Here is a 19,043-nt window from a genome sequence, read left to right as displayed (position 1 = left end):
AATAGCCAGAAGCTGGAAAGAACCCAGATGCCCTTCAACAGAGGAATGGATACAGAAAATGTGGTACATCTACACAATGGAATATTACTCAGCTATCAAAAACAATGACTTTATGAAATTCATAGGCAAATGGATGGAACTGGAAAATATCATCCTGAGTGAGGTAACCCAATCACAGAAAAACACACACGGTATGCACTCATTGATAAGTGGATATTAGCCCAAATGCTCAAATTACCCTAGATGCACAGAACACATGAAACTCAAGACGGATGACCAAAATGTGAATGCTTCACTCCTTCTTCAAAAGGGGAACAAGAATACCCTTGGCAGGGAATAGAGAGCAAAGTTTAGAACAGAGGCTGAAGGAACACCCATTCAGAGCCTGCCCCACATGTGGCCCATACATATACAGCCACCCAATTAGACAAGATGGATGAAGCAAAGAAGTGCAGGCTGACAGGAGCCGGATGTAGATCGCTCCTGAGAGACACAGCCAGAATACAGCAAATACAGAGGCGAATACCAGCAGCAAACCACTGAACTGAGAATAGGACCCCCGTTGAAGGAATCAGAGAAAGGACTGGAAGAGCTTGAAGGGGCTCGAGACCCCATATGTACAACAATGCCAAGCAACCAGAGCTTCCAGGGACTAAGCCACTACCTAAAGACTATACATGGACTGACCCTGGACTCTGACCTCATAGGTAGCAATGAATAGCCTAGTAAGAGCACCAGTGGAAGGGGAAGCCCTGGGTCCTGCTAAGACTGAACCCCCAGTGAACTAGACTGGTGGGGGGAGGGCGGCAATGGGGGGAGGATGGGGAGGGGGAGAGGTTAGGGGGATGTTGGCCTGGAAACCGGAAAAGGTAATAACAATTGAAATGTAAATAAGAAATACCCAATTTAATAAAGACGGAGAAAAAAAAAAGATTGCCCTAGAGGGCAGTTTTGGTGGAAGAAGCTCAGGCAGTCCCGATGGTGGTGCCTACGACTCTGGAGGTGAAGTGGTGGATGTGGCAGCAGAAGGTTTTAAAATAAAACAGAAACGGCTACTTTCTACTACAGTCTTAGTGGGAGAGAGAATGAGGAGTCGTCAGGAAAGCTGTAGGCTCCTTTGAGACACTTGTCCTGAATGCAGTGGAGGAACTGTAAAAATCTGCCAGAGAAGGAACGACGATCTATAGTCAGAGAAGTCATTGCAGCTTAAACAGGAAGCCCCTCTTGTTCAGGACTGTCATACCACAGTTTGCAAAATAGTGCAGCCACCGATTAAGGCAAGAGTGTCAATTAGATGTATATTTCTGAGGTCTTTCATTTGTTGTAGCCTTTTCTTTTTCTTTTTATTACATCAGATGTATTGCCCTGTAAACTGCCATAGAGGTACCAGGAATAAAAATTTAAGGAATTTTTAACTTTTCAATAGTTGTATAGCTCACTTTTTCTACATCTTAATACAGAAACTTTAACAAAATGAAGTTTTGAAGGTGTTTTCTTGTGAGTTAACAAGAAGGTCATTGTTAATCACTATTTTGTCTGAATTTTACTAAAGTTAACTGTAAAGAAACAGCTACTGACTTGCAGTGTAAGGGGAATCTATTCTCCCATTTCCAAAACCATGATGAATGGGTGCTGACATGTAGAGAGGATAGATACTTGTATGCTTGCAATGTGTGTTTTAGATAATTAGGATTGGGTAATAAAAAACAGCATTTTGTGAATTTAATAGCATTAAGATTACCTTCAAATGAAAAAGACCTCAAAAGTTAAATTTTTAAAAAAAAATGGCACCTAAAGGTTCCTATATTTGAGTGCTTAGTCATCACGGAGTGGAAGTATTTGAAAAGAATTAGGAGCTGTAGCCCTATCGAAGGAAGTGTTGTCCTGGGCGTAGATTTTGAGTTTTCAAAGATGCAAACCACACCTGGTGTCCCTCTCTCTTCCTGTTGCCTGCAGATTCAATGCAGAACTCTCGGCAGCTCTGGAACCATGTCCACCTGTATGCCGCCATGCTCCCCATCACAATGAGCTAAACCTTGGGGAGAAGGTATATTGGGATATATCTCAGCATAACAGAGGCAATACACAGGAAGCAACGAGCCTAAACAGAAAGCAACAACACCACAAACTAAACGAGAGTCCCCCAAGCCAAACTCAGCCAGGCACTCCTCTCTGACAGCACTTACAAGTGAGGGGTAGATGCTGCTCTGTTATTAGATTCCCACACATCAATTTCAAAATAAAAAAATACCACACAAACAGAACAAGCAAGACTAATGACAATACAAGGGCTCAAGCTGAGAGGTCAAAGTACACACCATATACCTGAGCCTAGCCAAACACCAACTGAAATTTTCCTGCTTTGTGGATTATGAAATACACTTATGAACAAATACCCCAGGATCTGGGTTCATTCCTCATGGTATATGAACTCGGCCTGTGTGCCCACCGTAATAGGAGCATTGCAGCACCACCAGTCTGCTCTGTCCCGTCCAATATAAGTAAGCTGCACTAACAAATCCCTATTTGGTAAGTATCATTACATAATCTCCTCTGAATGAAGAGCATTGTAGTGTATGTCAACTGTGTTATCTGAGCACAAGACTCTCTGATTAATGGAAATGTAAGGACTTGTTTCAGCAAAGGTTGAAAGGTCTAGGCACCTCTTTCCAGGAATAGTGCTGGTTCCACTGTCAAATCGGTTCTCTGTAAAAATAATTGCACAGGCAAAGCTTTCTCCATGTTCCAGCTCATAGACAAACCCACACAGAACTAGTCACTTGACTTATAAGAAAAAGCAATGCAGTTCATAAGTAAAATATCCTATTTCTAAATAAATGGTACTGAAGGAATCATATGTTTATATTAAAAGAAAATCTTGACCCAACTATCTATCGATCCATCTCTCCATCTATCCATCCATCCATATCTATATCTATATCATATCTATATCTATATCTATATCTATATATCTGAAGTGGAAAAGGTTATGGATATCTATCTACCATGCGTGTGTGTGTCTGTGTGTGGTATAGATAGATAGATTGAGAGAGAGAGAGAGAGAGAGAGAGAGAGAGAGAGAGAGAGAGAGATTTTACAGAGAGAGAAAATGAAAAGGCAAAGGTTCCAAAAGTGAATACATTTTATACAAAATAAAATAAATGAAAGTCTCCATTGTCTTAAAAAGAGAATTCTTTAAAACAGGACCCAAAAATCAACTGAAAATGTTAATACATTTGGTTTCACTAAAATTAGAAGAATTCTTTCTCATTACCTCTCAAGCCAATAAAGAAAAAAGCCATATCCAGGACAAGACATTTTCATATCTATATCACATTCATATCTCACGTCTAGAAAATAATGAAGTCAGACAAATCAATTTTTATAAAAACCAACTTCTCCAGCAGGCAAAGGAATCAAACCAGCATTTTTTACAAAGACAACATCCAAATGATCGAGAAATATGAAAACGTTCTCAGTATCATAGTCACCAAGATATTCAACCAGAAAGCCATGGTAATGTTCCATTAATTACGCAACCATGAAAATGGTTACAAAAGAAAAAAGAAAAAACAAATCAAGCCCGCTGACAATGATGATTATGCATATTTCAGCAATCAGAAATATTCAACCTGTTTAGCATTAAAATACGAGCTGGGAAGATTGCTTGGTATTATCTACTACAGCATATGTTCTATGAAAAGGGTTAGTATTTATAATAAACAAAATTATTTATAAGACTATATACAACCAACTTGTATGACTGTTTTAAAACAATGTATAGATTTAACAAACCATCAAATGCTCCAAAAACATAGCCTTCATGAAATTATTTCATTATCCCCAAACTGAGAGTACCTGAATAATTCTGTTAAATATTAAACTAGTATGACACAGGACAAGAAGGGTTAAAGGAGGCTGAAAGAGAAAAGGAAGGGGACTGCAGAGGCCAATCATGCAGCTTGATCCTAATGGTAGCTGCCAATAGGCCGCTTTATCCCTCTGTGACCCTACTGACTGGTAAAAAGCAACTGAAGGTTGATAAGCTGTCTTCATTAAAAACAAACAAACAAACAAACCCTCACTGACCATTTTCCATTTGGAGTAGAAACCTGCTACCCATCTCATGCTCTCATGAGACAGACTGGACTCGCGTCAACCTACCTCTTTTATACTGTTTGGTTCACGTAGAGCTTACTATTTATAAACAGTAGAGGCATGCATGAGTTGAGTATATATATGCAGATATATATGCAGCTGTCTACACCAGAAAAAATCCACAAAAAAATGCTATCTTTAAGACCACATTTTTGTTCTATTAATAGCCACATACTGCAGTATTACGTAACAAATTTTCCCATTCTGTTATTCTGCTATGCAAATAAATTAATTCAACCATAGCCAGGAGCTAAATATACTTAGTAATCAGTATGGCCTTGTATATCTATAATGACAGAATTTTATGTGATCACTTTCCATTCTGAAAATACCATGAATCTACATCCTTGATTTATTTTAAATCCATCTGCTTCGTTTGGGGGATGTTAACACCTGCAACTTTCAACTCAGTATATTTAGCTACAAGAAGATGCCCTAATACCGACTCCACGGCCACGAAACGTGGCTCTGGATCAGACAGAGCTTGGTGTGCTCCACAGGACTGCAGTTCTAGATACACATTGTTAAGGACGCCATGCTTGCATAATTAGAATCCTGTCATCATTTCAAGACTCATAAAATCCTCTACAATTAACAAGCCAGAATGGTTTGGGCTAATAGGAATAAAAAGAGTAATTTTTTTTTTAAAAAAAGGACTTTCAAGGCAGACAAATTTGGTCTGAGTGATGGCTTTCATTACCCCATGTAAAGTCTGACCCTGCTTGGGAATTCTCTTTCAATCCCTATGCAAAGGTTTCCTTGCCAGTAAAAAGGACCTGCTGGTTGCAAGCTCTGCTGAGAGGTGTGTGAAATGAGCACTACAGAACATGCTTCTTCTTTACCTAACCCATCCATTACAGCGAAGGACTGAATTTCTAGCATTAGTAACAAACTAAGGAGATTCTCACCTCGACACTCTGCATACTCAAACTGTAGACTCCTTAGACTCTTTGTTTATTATTAATTCCACAGCACTCCCAATAAATATATTTCACATTCCAATATCAATGATAATAAAAGTTTAAGTAATTCCATACCTTAAAAAGAAACAAAAGCTGGACAAAAACTACATAAGCCACTTTTAGAAAACCCAAGTACCAGAGAAGAGAGTGAATGCTTTAACCAACAACCACACTCCCTGGCTATGCTTTTAAACTCTAAGACCAAAACATAAGAGTGCAAAGGTCGACTCTTAATCAGGAACACAAAAGGGACAGACCATTCAACTTCACGCAGAACAATTCTGGAAGGAATACAGTTCCCAAGCCCAACTTTATATGAAGGTGTTTTTTTTCTGATTATGTTCAAAACTAAGTGCATGAAAAAAGTTCTTATTGAAGTCCATAGCTCATTCCAATCAAAATCACCTGGAGTTAAATCTAATAATCTCTTCATTAAACTGAGTTGTCAGTCATCAAAACTTATTAACTCCCATTTACATAAATAACACGCACATACATATGAATATATATAAATATGTATCTTTTGTTTTCAAATACACACTTTCCACAGACACTGAACTTCTTCTTAAGCTCAAGGAGTAAGCAAGACATGGATACCCATGAGGTAGAGACGCAGAGCGGTATGAAAGTGCAAGTGGAGTTCGAGTTAGAGGGCAGAAAAAGAAACACTTCACCCTAACTGAGGGACAACTAGCCAAAAAACATCCAAGGCATGGCTAAGAAGGAGAAAAACATTCCCTGCAGAGAAAACAGCAGGACCCATGCAAACCCTAAGCTTTGATATTAAATGCATTCCACAAAGTTCCTGGAGAGGGAGTAATGGATCGCCAAGTGGTACACTTTCCAAAGTGAGGAGAGACACTATTAATAATTTTGTAGTGACAAAAAATAAAAACCTAGATTTCCCTGAGCCAATCAAGACAGACAGGAACATCATCCAGCTGTGGCTGCTTACACATATTCAACTGTACTAAAATACAAGATTCAGAAAAGCAGTGAAAGGCTTCACTCTCCAGAGCATCTGTCTATGAAGTTTCTCAGCACTTTTCTATGTGTTGAAATATTAATCTTCCAAAATTGGCATGGAAATACCAGTGAATTCTAATTCCAGTGGACCCGAAGGAACAAGCTCATTTCAGAATGATCTTCGATGTGAAGGGGGAAGAGAAAAAACATTCTAGCATGCTCATGGCATCCCAACTGCCTGTCTTGCACTGAGCACACATCAACTCACAGGATTCTCACAGTGCTACAAGAAGGGCTTTATCCTACTCACCTGAGATACATGATACACAAGGCTACGTAAAAAGGGTGCAGGGGGGCCAGAGGATTCAAAAGCCTCCCATTTAACTTCTATATTATGCCTTATGAGTAACCCCAAAAGGCAAGTTGAATGGGTTCCCTAGAATACATTTTACCTAACAAATCCTAGAGTACTAGAGGCCAGAGAACCCTGATGCCTGCCTTGTTCTGATATTGCAGAGTACACAGGAACCAGTGTCTTACCAGCAGCCTGAACTCATCCACTGCTAGACCAATGCAATTAATTATATGCTTGAAGAACCCCAAAGTTCTGGAGTTATTATGACAGGAAAAAGAGGTCTGGCTACACTTTCTCCAGTGGCTCTAGATTGGGTTTAAGTTTAACTTACTTTTGTGCCAAGCACAATTTTCTGACTCATTATTATCAGTAGAAAAAGAGATTGGGCAAGTGGCTTACATAGTTTCAACATATATCAATAATTGCTACCACTGGAATGGTCTACTGGTGAAAATACGTGGATCCTACTAACAAAGGCCAAAAAAGTAGCAGAACTAATACAGAGGTCTAGCAGTTGAATATCAGTATCATCTAAAATTTATAAGGAATAGGTCAGTTACTTGACTAATAAAACTACCAATGTTCATCTTATATCTACAGTTCTGGTACAAATAATATTGCCATATGTTGGAAATTCAAATTTAATAACTCAGTCATTAAAAACAAAACAGTATCATTTAAAGCCCTTGCAGAGCACAGAGCACTACAGAAGAAAAGCAAACCGGTATGGAAAAAGAAAGTTCTAAGATAATAACTTAAATGACTGATACAACCAACTAATAAAGCAATTTCCCATCATCTGCCTTCATGGATTTAAAATGCAAATCAAATAGAAGGGCTAAAAGGAGAAGGAAAAATGAAGGGCAGGCAAGACATGTTGGGGTGTAAAACCAGTGCACTCTGATTACTTTGAGAAACTGAATCAAGACTTGAGCTCTTTAAACTGAAACAATCAGTCTTGCTCTGATCTTTCAGCAGCTACTGGGTCTAAATGCATTAGCACAAAGTAAGGCGCAGAGCTGCTGATTGGCTGTGAGATATTCCGGTCTGCAGGGTCTCTTGGATCTGCCTATCTATTCAGATGATTCGCTTGCGACCCAGTTCCTAAAAGCCTGGCGTGCAGCTGCCTTTGTTTCTCCTTTTACGAGAAAGAGAAGAGAAAAGAAAGACAAGTATTTAGAGCTGAAAGCAGATATTAAGTTCTAATTCAAAAACAGAGTATGCGATCAGTGAAAACTGGCCAACAGTGGCAATGTCAGTTTTTTCCTGTAAAGAGCCCACTTGACTTAAACCACACTTCAGTGTAATACTCAGGTCTGCTTTTGCTATTTTGCTTGAAGATGTGTAACAGGCATAAAAAGTCTGGTGTTCTCCATGCTTGAGAGCTCTGCATATATGGTAAAATAAAGATAGTAGAACTATCTTTATATGTTGATATAAAGCTGGAAGGCCTAGCCAACAAGTATTTATGACAAGTGAAGAAACAGCTGCCCGGGTATGTTGTCTGTCAGCTATTTCTGCCAGCAGAGACAGGATTTTGTCCCCCTCCAACACCCCATACATTTAAAAGGGAAAAATCAAATCTAGTATCTCAGGGCAGCAAAGCTCCCTTACTTACACAGACGGTATCTATGGATGGAGTAATTTAAAGAAGAATGGAGCACAGCTCAGTCAAGGGATACCCTGCACACAACTCCAGCACCTCAGGCACATTGTTAACCTCTGCACTCCGCCCGCCTCCCTCCTCTGTGGCTAACACATTGGGTAAGCAGCACACTTTTCTCATGTCCCGCCCACAGGGAGAGTTTGGTAAACAGTGGTTACTGTTACCTCACCTAAACGTCAGGGACTGCAGTAGCTGCATGTCCTAAGTATGAAAGGGGTCTGACATCTATAGCTGCTATACTCTAAGTGTGTGGAAAGAGGAGGATGACAACGGTCTGGGGGGAGGGGGAAGCAAAGTTGGTCAAACTGCTCTGGGGCTTGACTATGGCAGTGGTTAGGAGAGTTCATAAATGTGTCATAGTTCATAAAATCGACAACAGGTGTGACTGTAATCATAGCACCCTTTTAAAACCAAAGTATCTAATTCACTCTGGTTAAAACAAAACACCCAAATTGATACAGTCATTTTGATATATTTATTTCTAAAATAAAACAAAATAAATCTAAGGCCCTAAGTGCTAGTTCACATTGTAATTAAAGAATAAACTATGTATTTAAAAAGTAAGAAGCCATCTGAAAACATTCACCAAATGATCTATTTGGATAGAAATGAAGTAGACTGCATTGAGCAGGGTGACCAAGTGAATAGAAAAGAGAAAATGAAAGTGCTGTTTCCATTGACTAGCTTACTAAAGACTAACGAGACTTCGCCCCGAGAACTCCAGTACTGTGCCTTTGCAGATAATCTCAAGAGCATACTGTTATTTTCAGTAAGTTAAAGAAAGCTAGAAATAGTTGCTGGTGCTTTCCATGACTCCTGTATCATTCCAAAGTATCTGTAAAATGTTTTACAATGCTTTCTCCCAATTTTCATGGAGACTGCTACCATAATTGAGGAGGTCTTTTGGTATAGATCTGTGTATCCATTATGATAGAAACAAATACAGCTTTACAATTTCTTGCTCATCGCCACTTGTAAAACAGATGAGTCAGCAAAGAAATTATTTTAAACATGTAGAGTTCTGGTCGGCTTACAGTCTATTTCTGGATCTGTCACTTAAGTTAGTATTGAGCCTTTCTTCTTTACCTACCACTTACCACATTTAGGCCCCAACCCCTCTTTGATTTAGTGACTCCTACCTAACAGGATATGAAGATTGAAAAGAAAATGGAAGACAGGAAAGAAACCTGAGACTGATATTTCAAATAACACAGGCCCATAAACACTGGCTAGCCTCTACTCTTCAGCCAAGCTCACTGGCCTGCTGGGCCATAGCACACTGCTTACCCATCTGCTCATGACCACCTGGCCGCACTGACTCCTTAAAGCCGTTCTCTAGAAAGAGCACAAGAAACCAAAGAGAAACACCACTGGGACCTTTTCCCATGGGCTCCGCTTAAGCATAAGCGCTTTCGTTATTTCTTTAAAAAAGTGAAATACAATTTCTGCTATTCATATGGCCAAGAGAGCTGTGCAGTAGTCATTGCTTTATGGAATTCTGTGCTAAATCAAAAGACTCCTTTATTCTATTACGATGTTATCTGTATGCTGTACGATGTATCTTTAGAAAACACAACACTAAATTCCTAAAGTCTAGATGTTTTAAGACATCAGCTCATGGAGAAACATAACTGCTTACCTATCTAGACTGGCCTTTTTTGCTATACTGCAGGTACAATCAAGTTTCCACACTACTTCCATGATTTTCAAGAATAATTAAGACAAAAATAAGTTGAACATAATAGCCAAAAAGGGGATTCTGTCAAGTTGTCTTATGTGGGACAAGATACCAAGCTATGACTGGTAAGTCTAAAACCACCTGTTCCCAAAACTAACAGAACTTACAGAAAATACACACTTTCTTATCATTCCTCTGCCCTGATGGTCAGTGATTTATTGAACACCTACTACGATCCTAGCACTGTGCATCTAAGGGTGTAATGATGAATAAAAACTTGATAAAAAACTTTATTAAGGAATAAAGAAAAATGAAACATAACTTAGAAACTCAGAATTCAATATAAGCAGCACCACCATTTCTCAAATGGTGATTTCTGAAAACTTCATCATTTTTTCCATGGGCTTCTACAGTAATGACACTCAGTCTCGATTTTGTAAGTCACAAATAGGCAAGTTACACTTCATTCTTGACTCCCACAACTGTCAAAGGGACAACACCATCGCTGTCCATTGTGCTTCCCTATCAACCCTGCTATGGATGGTAATAAATTCCAGTCTTTTAAATGTGAAAACAGGCCACCAAAAATCCTTGAGGGAAAAGGTTGTTAAAATTACACAAACCGGTATATTCTCTAAAACTTTCACATTTTACTGATATCACAATGCAAATTCACCAAAAATATTTAACCAATGAAAACAGAAATATTGAATAGCTCTGCAAATAGGAGATATATAATATATATATTATATATAAATAATCATATATACTTGTAAACAACTTTCAGGGAAACAAACTTCGTACTAGGAGAAAAGATACATCACTAAAAGCTACAGAAGCAACAAAAAAGACACTACATTTCTTGGTTTAAAAGTTAGGTGATACACTTGATCTTTAAAGACAGGCAATGTACTTGATCTTTAAGCCCTTCAACTGTGCCCTGTCCACATAGAAGCTGAAGCCGTGGATGACAAGGCTAGATGCAGTTTCACAACGGCCTCTTACACAGCATCACAGTGGTCTACTTCACTACTTTCACAGTTCCTGAGCACTTCTGAGTTCAAATACCACCAGTGCCAACTCTGTGCTGTTGGCACATTCTGACCTGTCTCCTAAGGGTTGTCAGCCACAAAAGGGACGGGTTAGCACCAGACAGCATTCACTGCCCAATCCTAAAAACCCCCTCGATTCTGAAAAAGCCACATTCCATGCTTGCTCCATATTTGAGGAAGCCAAATGGTTGGTCTGGCTCAAGGCTCTACTTTTCTTAGCTTATCAACTTTCTTTTTCCACTTCTTGTCACAAGAAATATTTTTTATGCTGCAACTACGGTGCAATTTTTGAAGGAAACAACCACAAACTCTGGGTGTCACCTCTTAAAATTTAAAATTCACAAAACAATTCGTGGCTTTCTAAACAGCACCATGGAAAATAAACAAAAACAAGCAGAACCATTCCAAAGGAACTTGCTGATCTGGAGGGCTGCTCATAGCAGGTAGGAAAGAATTAAATTATGCAGAACTGTAATCTCCCAGAGCTTTTGAGGCTAAAAAAGAGGAAATCTGTGTTTATGTTCCCTTTCTCTGAGTAATTGAAGGAGGGGTGCTTTACATACTCCAAATACAATCACTTGCAAGGGGCAACCAATTACAAAGTAGATGAGAAGAAATCTATTAAATAATATATATTAATTGCCTGAGGTTTTAAGAAAATATCTTCCCACGATCCCCGTCCTTTAACATACAATAGAAACATTACAGGGAGTGTGCCACCAGGCTAAGCTGCCTCTGAAAAGCCTGTCCTGCTCTGGCAGGTTCAAGGCCATTTAATTCCAAGTCAATCTGGATAGAGGTGACAGCCCCAAGTTGCTCTGGGGATGCCAGTGCACAGCTCTCATGCACACTCCAAATCACCTCTCCATTCTTTCCCAATGCCACTGGCTTGCCAATCCCTGCTTCAGCTCTCCAAACATCCCTGAACCCTTGCTTCCCCTACGCAAAGGGCTCACTTTGCATCGCCTCCTTCTGCCACCGCTTCCCCGGGGCGGGGAGAGCGAGCCCAAGGACGCGCTCCGGTCTCCTACCTACCTTGATGATGCTGCTCCGGCGGGGCAGGCCGCCCGGCTTGCTGTCCCTGGGGACCGGACCCGCAGCCGGGCTAGGGGTCCGCGCGAGCGCCACGCCTCGAGGTCCCCTGGCAGGGCTGGCCCGGGCTTCGTCCCCGGACACTCCGAGGCTGCAGTCTCCGTTGGAAACCCCGCCGCTGTCATAGCGCGCCCGCCCGTGGCCGAGGCGACCTCCCCCGCCGCTACCGCCGCCTTCCCCGGCTCCCGCTTTCAGGGCGCCCTTGGCGCCGAGGGCCGGGCCCGGGGAGGTGGGCAGGGCCCCGCCTGCGGCGCCCCGGCCACACTCCGCCATGGGCGCCCCACGACCCGCCTGCACAAAGCCGCGTCCCCGCGTCCCGGCCGCCGCCTCCGGCCGCCGCGCGCGGCCCCTCCTCCTCGCCGCCGCCGCCTCGGCCGCTTCTTCCGCTTTTTCTTTTCTTTTTTTTTTTTTCTTTCTCTTTTTGATCGGGATGTGGCGCGTGAGGCGAGCTCGCCTACGGCACGGAGGACGTCGTGCAGGCGGAGTCACCTCTGGGTGCCTGCCGGGGTCGGAGAGAGAGGAGAGAGAGGAGTCAGCTTGGGCGGCGGCGCCCGGGCTGCCGGCACCTGGGGAAGGAAAACACACCCCGGCACACGCGCCGCTGCGGGCGCCAAAAATAACGCGCGCGCGCCGGCGCCCACCGCTGCGCGCCGCGTCCCCTCAGGCCCGGCGCTCACCGACGAGCGCCGCGTCCCCTCAGGCCCAGCTCCCGCGCGGTCTAGCGGCGGGGTGCGAGGGACACGTGCGCCCACTCCGCGGCGCAGGCGACACGGGGAGGCGCGTCGCCCGGGTCTCCCGGCTCCGCCCAGGCCCGTCAGTCCCCCCTCAGGGCTCGGCGGAGGCCCAAGGCGGCTTCTGAGGGCCCCCAGGCCCACTGCGACCTACCCGCGGCCATCGCCTCCCGAGCTTCGCGCTGCCCCCTACAGGCCGCGGAGACCCGTCCAGGCTCGGGGCGCGGGCGTTGAGGTTGTGGTCGCCACTCTCCTAGGCCTGCTGAGCAGGGCGCACTCCACCGCCAGCTGTCAGTCACCTAAAGGCATCCCGAGGGGGCTGCGAGCCCACATACCGCAGGCGGGCCGCAGGGCATGGGGCCATGGTCTTGGCTCTGCACCTTGTTGCCAGCCCCTCACTCAGAACCCGGTCCCTTTCCAGCCTGCTCTCACTGAGCTTCCTCAGTGGAGCAAACCCATTTTACACACAGAAATCAATTCCTTATGTGCCCTGGACTGTGAAACCCAACGTGCACGACTGGTTGTCAGGATCTGGGGTAGGGATGGCATGGCTGGCAGGCGTTGAGAGACAGAAGACCTCCCCAGAGTTTATTTGGTGCTTCTGCGTTGTTCCACGGAGATTTGTCTTTGTAGACTCTCAACTGTGTCTTTCCTAAACCTGCCATCAGAGATGCTTGCTTGTCCAACCCCTAGTGGGTACCATCCAAATCAGGACCATCTTTTGGGACAGGGTCAAAACTCAGTGATCAATGTGTCTCTCCCATATGCAAAGACTTTCCTTAAACCTTCATTCCTGGAGCCTAGGAAGAGTGCAAGACCACTGCGTAGCCTGGCAGAGCCATTGGCAGAGTGGCAGGACTCTTGTGCACTGTGTCATACCAGAGGCTCCACCCACCTCCCTGTACCAGGCACTCTGAGGCCCATCTCCTGCCTGGTTCTAGCTCCAGTTTTTCTCTCACTGTATTCCCTGTTATGGAAAAGACACTTTCCCTGGGCCCAGGAGTGCCTGAGAGTTCCTTGGGACAGAACTTAGAGACCTTGTCCTCATTAGCATGATATGGTACCAAACTGCCCAGAAGTCTCTAAGGAAATGAGCTTTCCATTCATAAACATGCCCACACTTTCCTCAGATGCAACATCAAAATCCCTCTCTGTTATTCTTGGGGTGTTTTAATTCTTCTGATCCCCTGGCAAGCTTTTGTAGAACAACTGGGCAAGTCAAATAGGACCTACACATTAACAAATGTTTCTTATGCATAAACAACATTTTAATTCTTTTTCCCGCCCCACCCTTCATATTAACTCCTTTCATAGTTTAGCCTCAAAATACTTTTGTCTTCAGATAGTTTTGAAGGAATTGTCAAATCAACTTTTCATTTGATTTATTAGATGTACTGTCATAAGTGTGTTCTGAGTTTGTGAGAGGACAGAATGCAGAGGTCTTCCTGTAGGAATTCTCTAGTAGTGATGTTTTCACTAATCACCTAGAGGATCCTGCCCCTCCTGTAGTAGACTCTAATCCTCTGCATTTACATGTCAATAGAAGAAACCTGATTTAGCCAACAAAGATTCTTCAACACTTTCCCTGAGAGCTCTGAACTGAGTAGGGGCATCTTGAGGGTCATACACCCAGAATGGGTTGTTGTTTTAGTTGCTTGGTTGGTTGGTTGTTGTTTATGGACCTACCATCTACTTCACAAATGCCCTCCAAAATGAACACTTGTCTATTTCATTCTAAATTCCCAACAGATCGTATCAGGGAGATTTCGTTGAAATAAACTTGGCATTTAAATTAAAACGTTCCCCAAAGCATCTTGGCAGATCTGTAACTAATGATGCCAGACACCCAAGGCCTGTGCCAGGTTCCAATTCATTCCTGACCTAAGTACTTGTCTCCCACAAACTCCTGCGCACACGTGTGTTAGAAAGACACAACAGCCAACCGTTAGGTACCTTGATGTGGTGACAGGAAGAGGAATGTTCCTGTAACATGCAATTCTTGGCTCCCAACCTGTTTCTTAAGCTCAGTTAAGAGTTTTTCTTCGTTACAAACAATACAATAAGCAAGTATTTCTCCTCCTTCCTGCCTGTGCCTCTTCAGTTGCTAAGGGATTGCTTTCCATCACTCCTGTTCTGTGAGCAATGGTGTTCAAGAAATTGTAAATAGTATGCCAAAATCCTTGCTGAAGTGTTTTCATGGCATTGTAAAATTCATAGACGTTAGAGTTAGAAAAGGAGCCAAAATGTAGTCATTCAACAAATACTGTGTAGCATTTCCTTTCAACTAATTTCCAGAACAAATCAATAAAATGCATTTGATAAAATGTTCCTTCTGGATAACTCTGGGGTGTTGGTGACAGTTTGTGGCATCTATACAGTAATGGTTGAACTCTGATAAGCAATCTGTTTAAAGTCAAGGGATACCTTTATAATCTCACTCTAGCATCCTGGCCATGCATAGCTTTGTCTCTCTCAGGCCTTCCTCACATTTCAATCAGCTCAGCTGTTAATCGTTGTCATTCCTCACAAAACTGTCTTCCATTTGTTTGCATTATTAATTTGAGACTTAGGACGTGAGCTATTTAGAGCCCCAGGTCCATAATAAACTCTGGGTCTCCCCGGATAACCCTGATGCTGTTTACAGGCTTCTCCCTGTCACTCACACTGTTGTTGGTCATGAATTCGGATCTGGTTTCCACTCCACAGGCTCTAATATTACAAGTCCAGATTTCTCTGACTCACTGAGCACTTGGCCTCCACGTGCTTCTCTCTTCAATGTATTCTGATGACTTTTATTCCTCCAAACCCACTCTCATCTTATTTCCTACATTCCTCTGAAGATGCAGTTCAACTTCAGGCCTTCCTGTTTGACTGCTCCCTGCATGCTCACTGTAGGAGAAGAGTGGACCAGAAAGTATGGAACAGTCTAGGGAAGTGGCAGAGTACATCATAGCACTGGTCCCAGAGGGGTCGTCTGCTTCCTGAGTCAATCCATGCTTTCTGTTTTATCTACTATGCCCCCAAACACACCGTAGTCATCTCCTCAGCCGTAACAACAAGAAGTAGGTAATGTCCTTTCTCTTTCTGAGCATTTATGTGCCAAAAGTTTTCATTTCCATGGCCTTACTCTCCTTTGGCACTAAAGGACCTTCAACCACGTTCCTTGGATCTGTGTTCCACAAGCCCAGGTGGCTGCCAAGAAACTGTGCACTCAGATGATTCCATCAGTGCCTTCCAGTCAAGGAGGAGCCACTTTGTGAATTCATTACATTTTCTCAGCAGCTGTTGAATTAGATAGTGCTCTAAGGTAACCTATTAATTACTGGGGATTCAATACAATTATTCTATTGTAAAATGTAACAATTCCCTCCAAAGGTACCTACCCGTTTTTATCACACTGCAGTTTTTTTGTTTGTTTGTTTGTTTGTTGTTTGTTTTGTTCTCTCTTGTCCACTTGAGTGCTTTATGTCATCATTTTATCACAGGAATCATTGGTCACTGCAAACACAAGTGTGGATGTGTCCTGTGAGTAATGAGAGAACCTGGGGTGGGAGTGTTTAATCAACTGAGAATTTAGAGTGTTCAATAGTGATAGACTTTGCGTAGAAATTACAGAGGAATGTCCTGCCTGAGTCATATGATTTTCAGATCTTTGACACCGGAAACATTCCAGCGTTCTCCGATGTCTGAGGAGGATGCAGGTACAGTTGAGTATAACCGCCAATCAGCAGTGTGGGGCAGCAATATGGAGTACTGACGTCTCAGATCACCTGGGAAGGAATCTTACTGCCTCCGTGAGGAAATGCTGGCCCACACAGACAATTTCATTTCATTTTTCCAGAGAGGTCACAAACCTGGAATATAAAACTTGCTACTTACTGAGTTCATTTTCTTAGAGACACCACAAAATGAGAAAGAGCTGACATGTTGATTGCTATTGTTTATTAGTACTTTTCAAACAAGATCTCTAACTGTAGCCCAGGCTGACCTGGAACTAACTAGGCATCTCAGGCTAGTCTCAAACTCTTGGTAATCTTCCTGGGTGCTGGCATTTTAGACATGAGCCACCATGTCTTGTAAAATGCATAAAAAGACCTGTTCTCCCCTATTCTACCATCCACGGCACGATAAACAAGAGCTTGGGAGAGTCCTTCTAAATTTACATTTCTTTGTATCTTGTTAACATGGTTTTCAAGGACACACTTATTTTCGTGGATGTTAGCAGTCAAAGAGCCAATGTGCAGCATATTGCCCCAGACACACCTCCCTCCATCTACCCATCTCACACTCTCGGCCTTAGAAAGGTCTCAGCTCTGAAACCCACCATCCAGACAGAAGTATGACCATTTCACCTTTCACGTTCTAGTGTTTTCTGTATCTGTAATAAAAGCTATGAGCAAAAGAAACTCGGAGAAGAAAAGGCTTAGTTCCTCTTAGGCTACCAGGACATGATTCATCACTGGTGAAGGCTTGACAGGAACTCAAGGCAGAAGCTCCTAGCAGAAATCATGAAGGCACACTCTCTAGTTCGTGCTCTGCTAACTTTCTTACACAGCCCAAATCCCCCTGTCTAGGGATTGTGCCACCCAGGGCTGGGCCCTCCCAAAGCAGTCATTGAACAAGATAAAGGCTCACAGACATAGCCATGGGCCAATCTGATTAGGGAAACTCCTCAACTCAGCTTTCCTCTTCTGCAATGAGTCTAGGTTGTGTCAAGTTGATAATGGAAACTAACCAGTGGAAGTCCCAGCTCCTTCCCCGCCCCCCAAACCTACCTGTCAGTCACCCTGTCCCATTTTCAATCCACCAGCATTCTTGCAACCTCCCCCTGACCCCTTGTCCTCATGGCCAAGACGTTTAACCTAACATTCTCAGTGGCATGCTGGTCCCTTCTTACACTTGCCCTCCCGTGTCCACCTTGCCAAGATGGATATATTTCTACAAATGTCTACATATATCTAATCATGGCGTTTTCTATGCATACTCAAGCTGCCACTCAGCTGAAGAAAAAGAAAGTCATGTAGCCAAGCTATCTGACAAACATATGACTTCTGTCTCTAGTGAGTCCTCCGTGCTTTCAGGCAACATTTTACCCTTTGCTACTAGGCATAGACCTTTGTTCTCCAAACTTTTGGTCTTCTGATTGCTCCCCTGTCTCCCTAGCTCAGAAGCTGCCCTAGGATTCTTACACAGTCAACTGCCTCGAAAACTTAACTACATCGGCTGTTCCTCCAATCTGCCTGCCCTCACCCCACTCACCTCCCTGGTGGTCTAAAGTTGGCTTCAAATGAGAAGCTGTGTGTGTTGGGTGTGATTAGCTTCCTCTGTTAGGATTGATCTTTGGATCTTGTCACCTTCCCTTGAGTACAAGGTGGAGTCTTTCCTGAAGGAGTGGCCCACACCATTGCCAAATGTAAGAACAGGAAGAAATCAAGATCTTTGGAAACTGCCTTGACTCTGGTATCATAAAGTGACATAAAAGGAGAAGATGCCTTCAGAAGATGATGGAGTACAGCTCAGTGGTGGGCACTTGCCTCTCATGCACAAGGTCCCAGGGATGAAAAGAACAAAGTATTCTAAGTGTGCTCAAGGTACTAACGTCTTAGACTGTGAGTAGCAACTCTGTATGGGGTCACAGAAGCGAGTGTAGGGGTGCAAAAAACTGGGCCACAGTAAAGGTGTTCAGAGCATGTATTCAAAAATTCATTCAAGGCCAAATACATGATGAATTCGTGCTGTCTGGCAGAACTCACCCATGTTGCCTCACATGACCTTACCACTCTTGGACCTGAAAGTGTACTTTGAGCTCATGAAACATGCTGTGTGATACCAAGGCTGCTACCAGGAGCCCCGCAGCTCCTACCAACACTGCTGTGTATCAGGAACTGCAGTGCTTTCAAGGTAGACACAAATTTTTCTGCTGTTAGATAAATGCTGGTTTAATTTCAGAAAACAACATTTTCCTACCATTTCCTAATATTTTCCTACCATCAGTTCTCAGCATGTAAATTCAATTCGTGTATTGGATCACGTTGGGTTAGAATGATTTGTCTTTAAAATCACCACTTAACTTCTTGATTTGGGCTTTATTTTTTTTAATTGCTAAATGAATTTTGATTTGGAAGTGAGACTATTTCCAGCAAGTTTTGAAATGGCCCTATACAGGCTTTTGCCATTTTGTGCTACATAGTTACACAAAGCAGTATCTTTTGCTCTGACAATCATAAAATCAAAATTTCCATCAAATTTGAAAAACATTGAAGATGTTCTTCATCCTGCTCATATCCAGTCAAGCTTTTAATCTTTTTGTAAAAATAATTACACATGGTACATGCATCTCATTAAAATGAAACGTACCTTTGTGCTGATTTGAATATGTTTGG

At 42.8% G+C, this 19,043-nt stretch overlaps 1 protein-coding gene across 4 annotated transcripts in view; it reads right to left on the bottom strand.

Annotated features, from left to right (window-relative positions):
• Plcl2 (phospholipase C-like 2) overlaps nt 1–12,649 on the bottom strand; it is a 185,311-nt gene extending 172,662 nt beyond the window's left edge. For 2 of the 4 annotated variants that reach the window (XR_015628508.1, XM_087565081.1), the window contains exon 1: nt 11,873–12,649. Coding sequence is in view for 3 of the 4 variants with exons in the window: in XM_087565081.1 (XP_087421207.1) it covers nt 11,873–12,202 (330 nt within the window). In the remaining variant the exon portion in view is untranslated. 4 annotated transcript variants of the gene reach the window in all.
• Nucleotides 12,650–19,043: the final 6,394 nt, after the last annotated feature.

Source organism: Rattus norvegicus, chromosome 9 (genome assembly GCF_021556685.1).
Source record: "Rattus norvegicus strain SHRSP/BbbUtx chromosome 9, alternate assembly SHRSP_T2T, whole genome shotgun sequence".
Taxonomy (NCBI): Eukaryota; Metazoa; Chordata; class Mammalia; order Rodentia; family Muridae; genus Rattus; species Rattus norvegicus.
The sequence above is the reverse complement of the archived record's forward strand: the minus strand, read 5'-3'. Positions and strand labels throughout refer to the sequence as shown.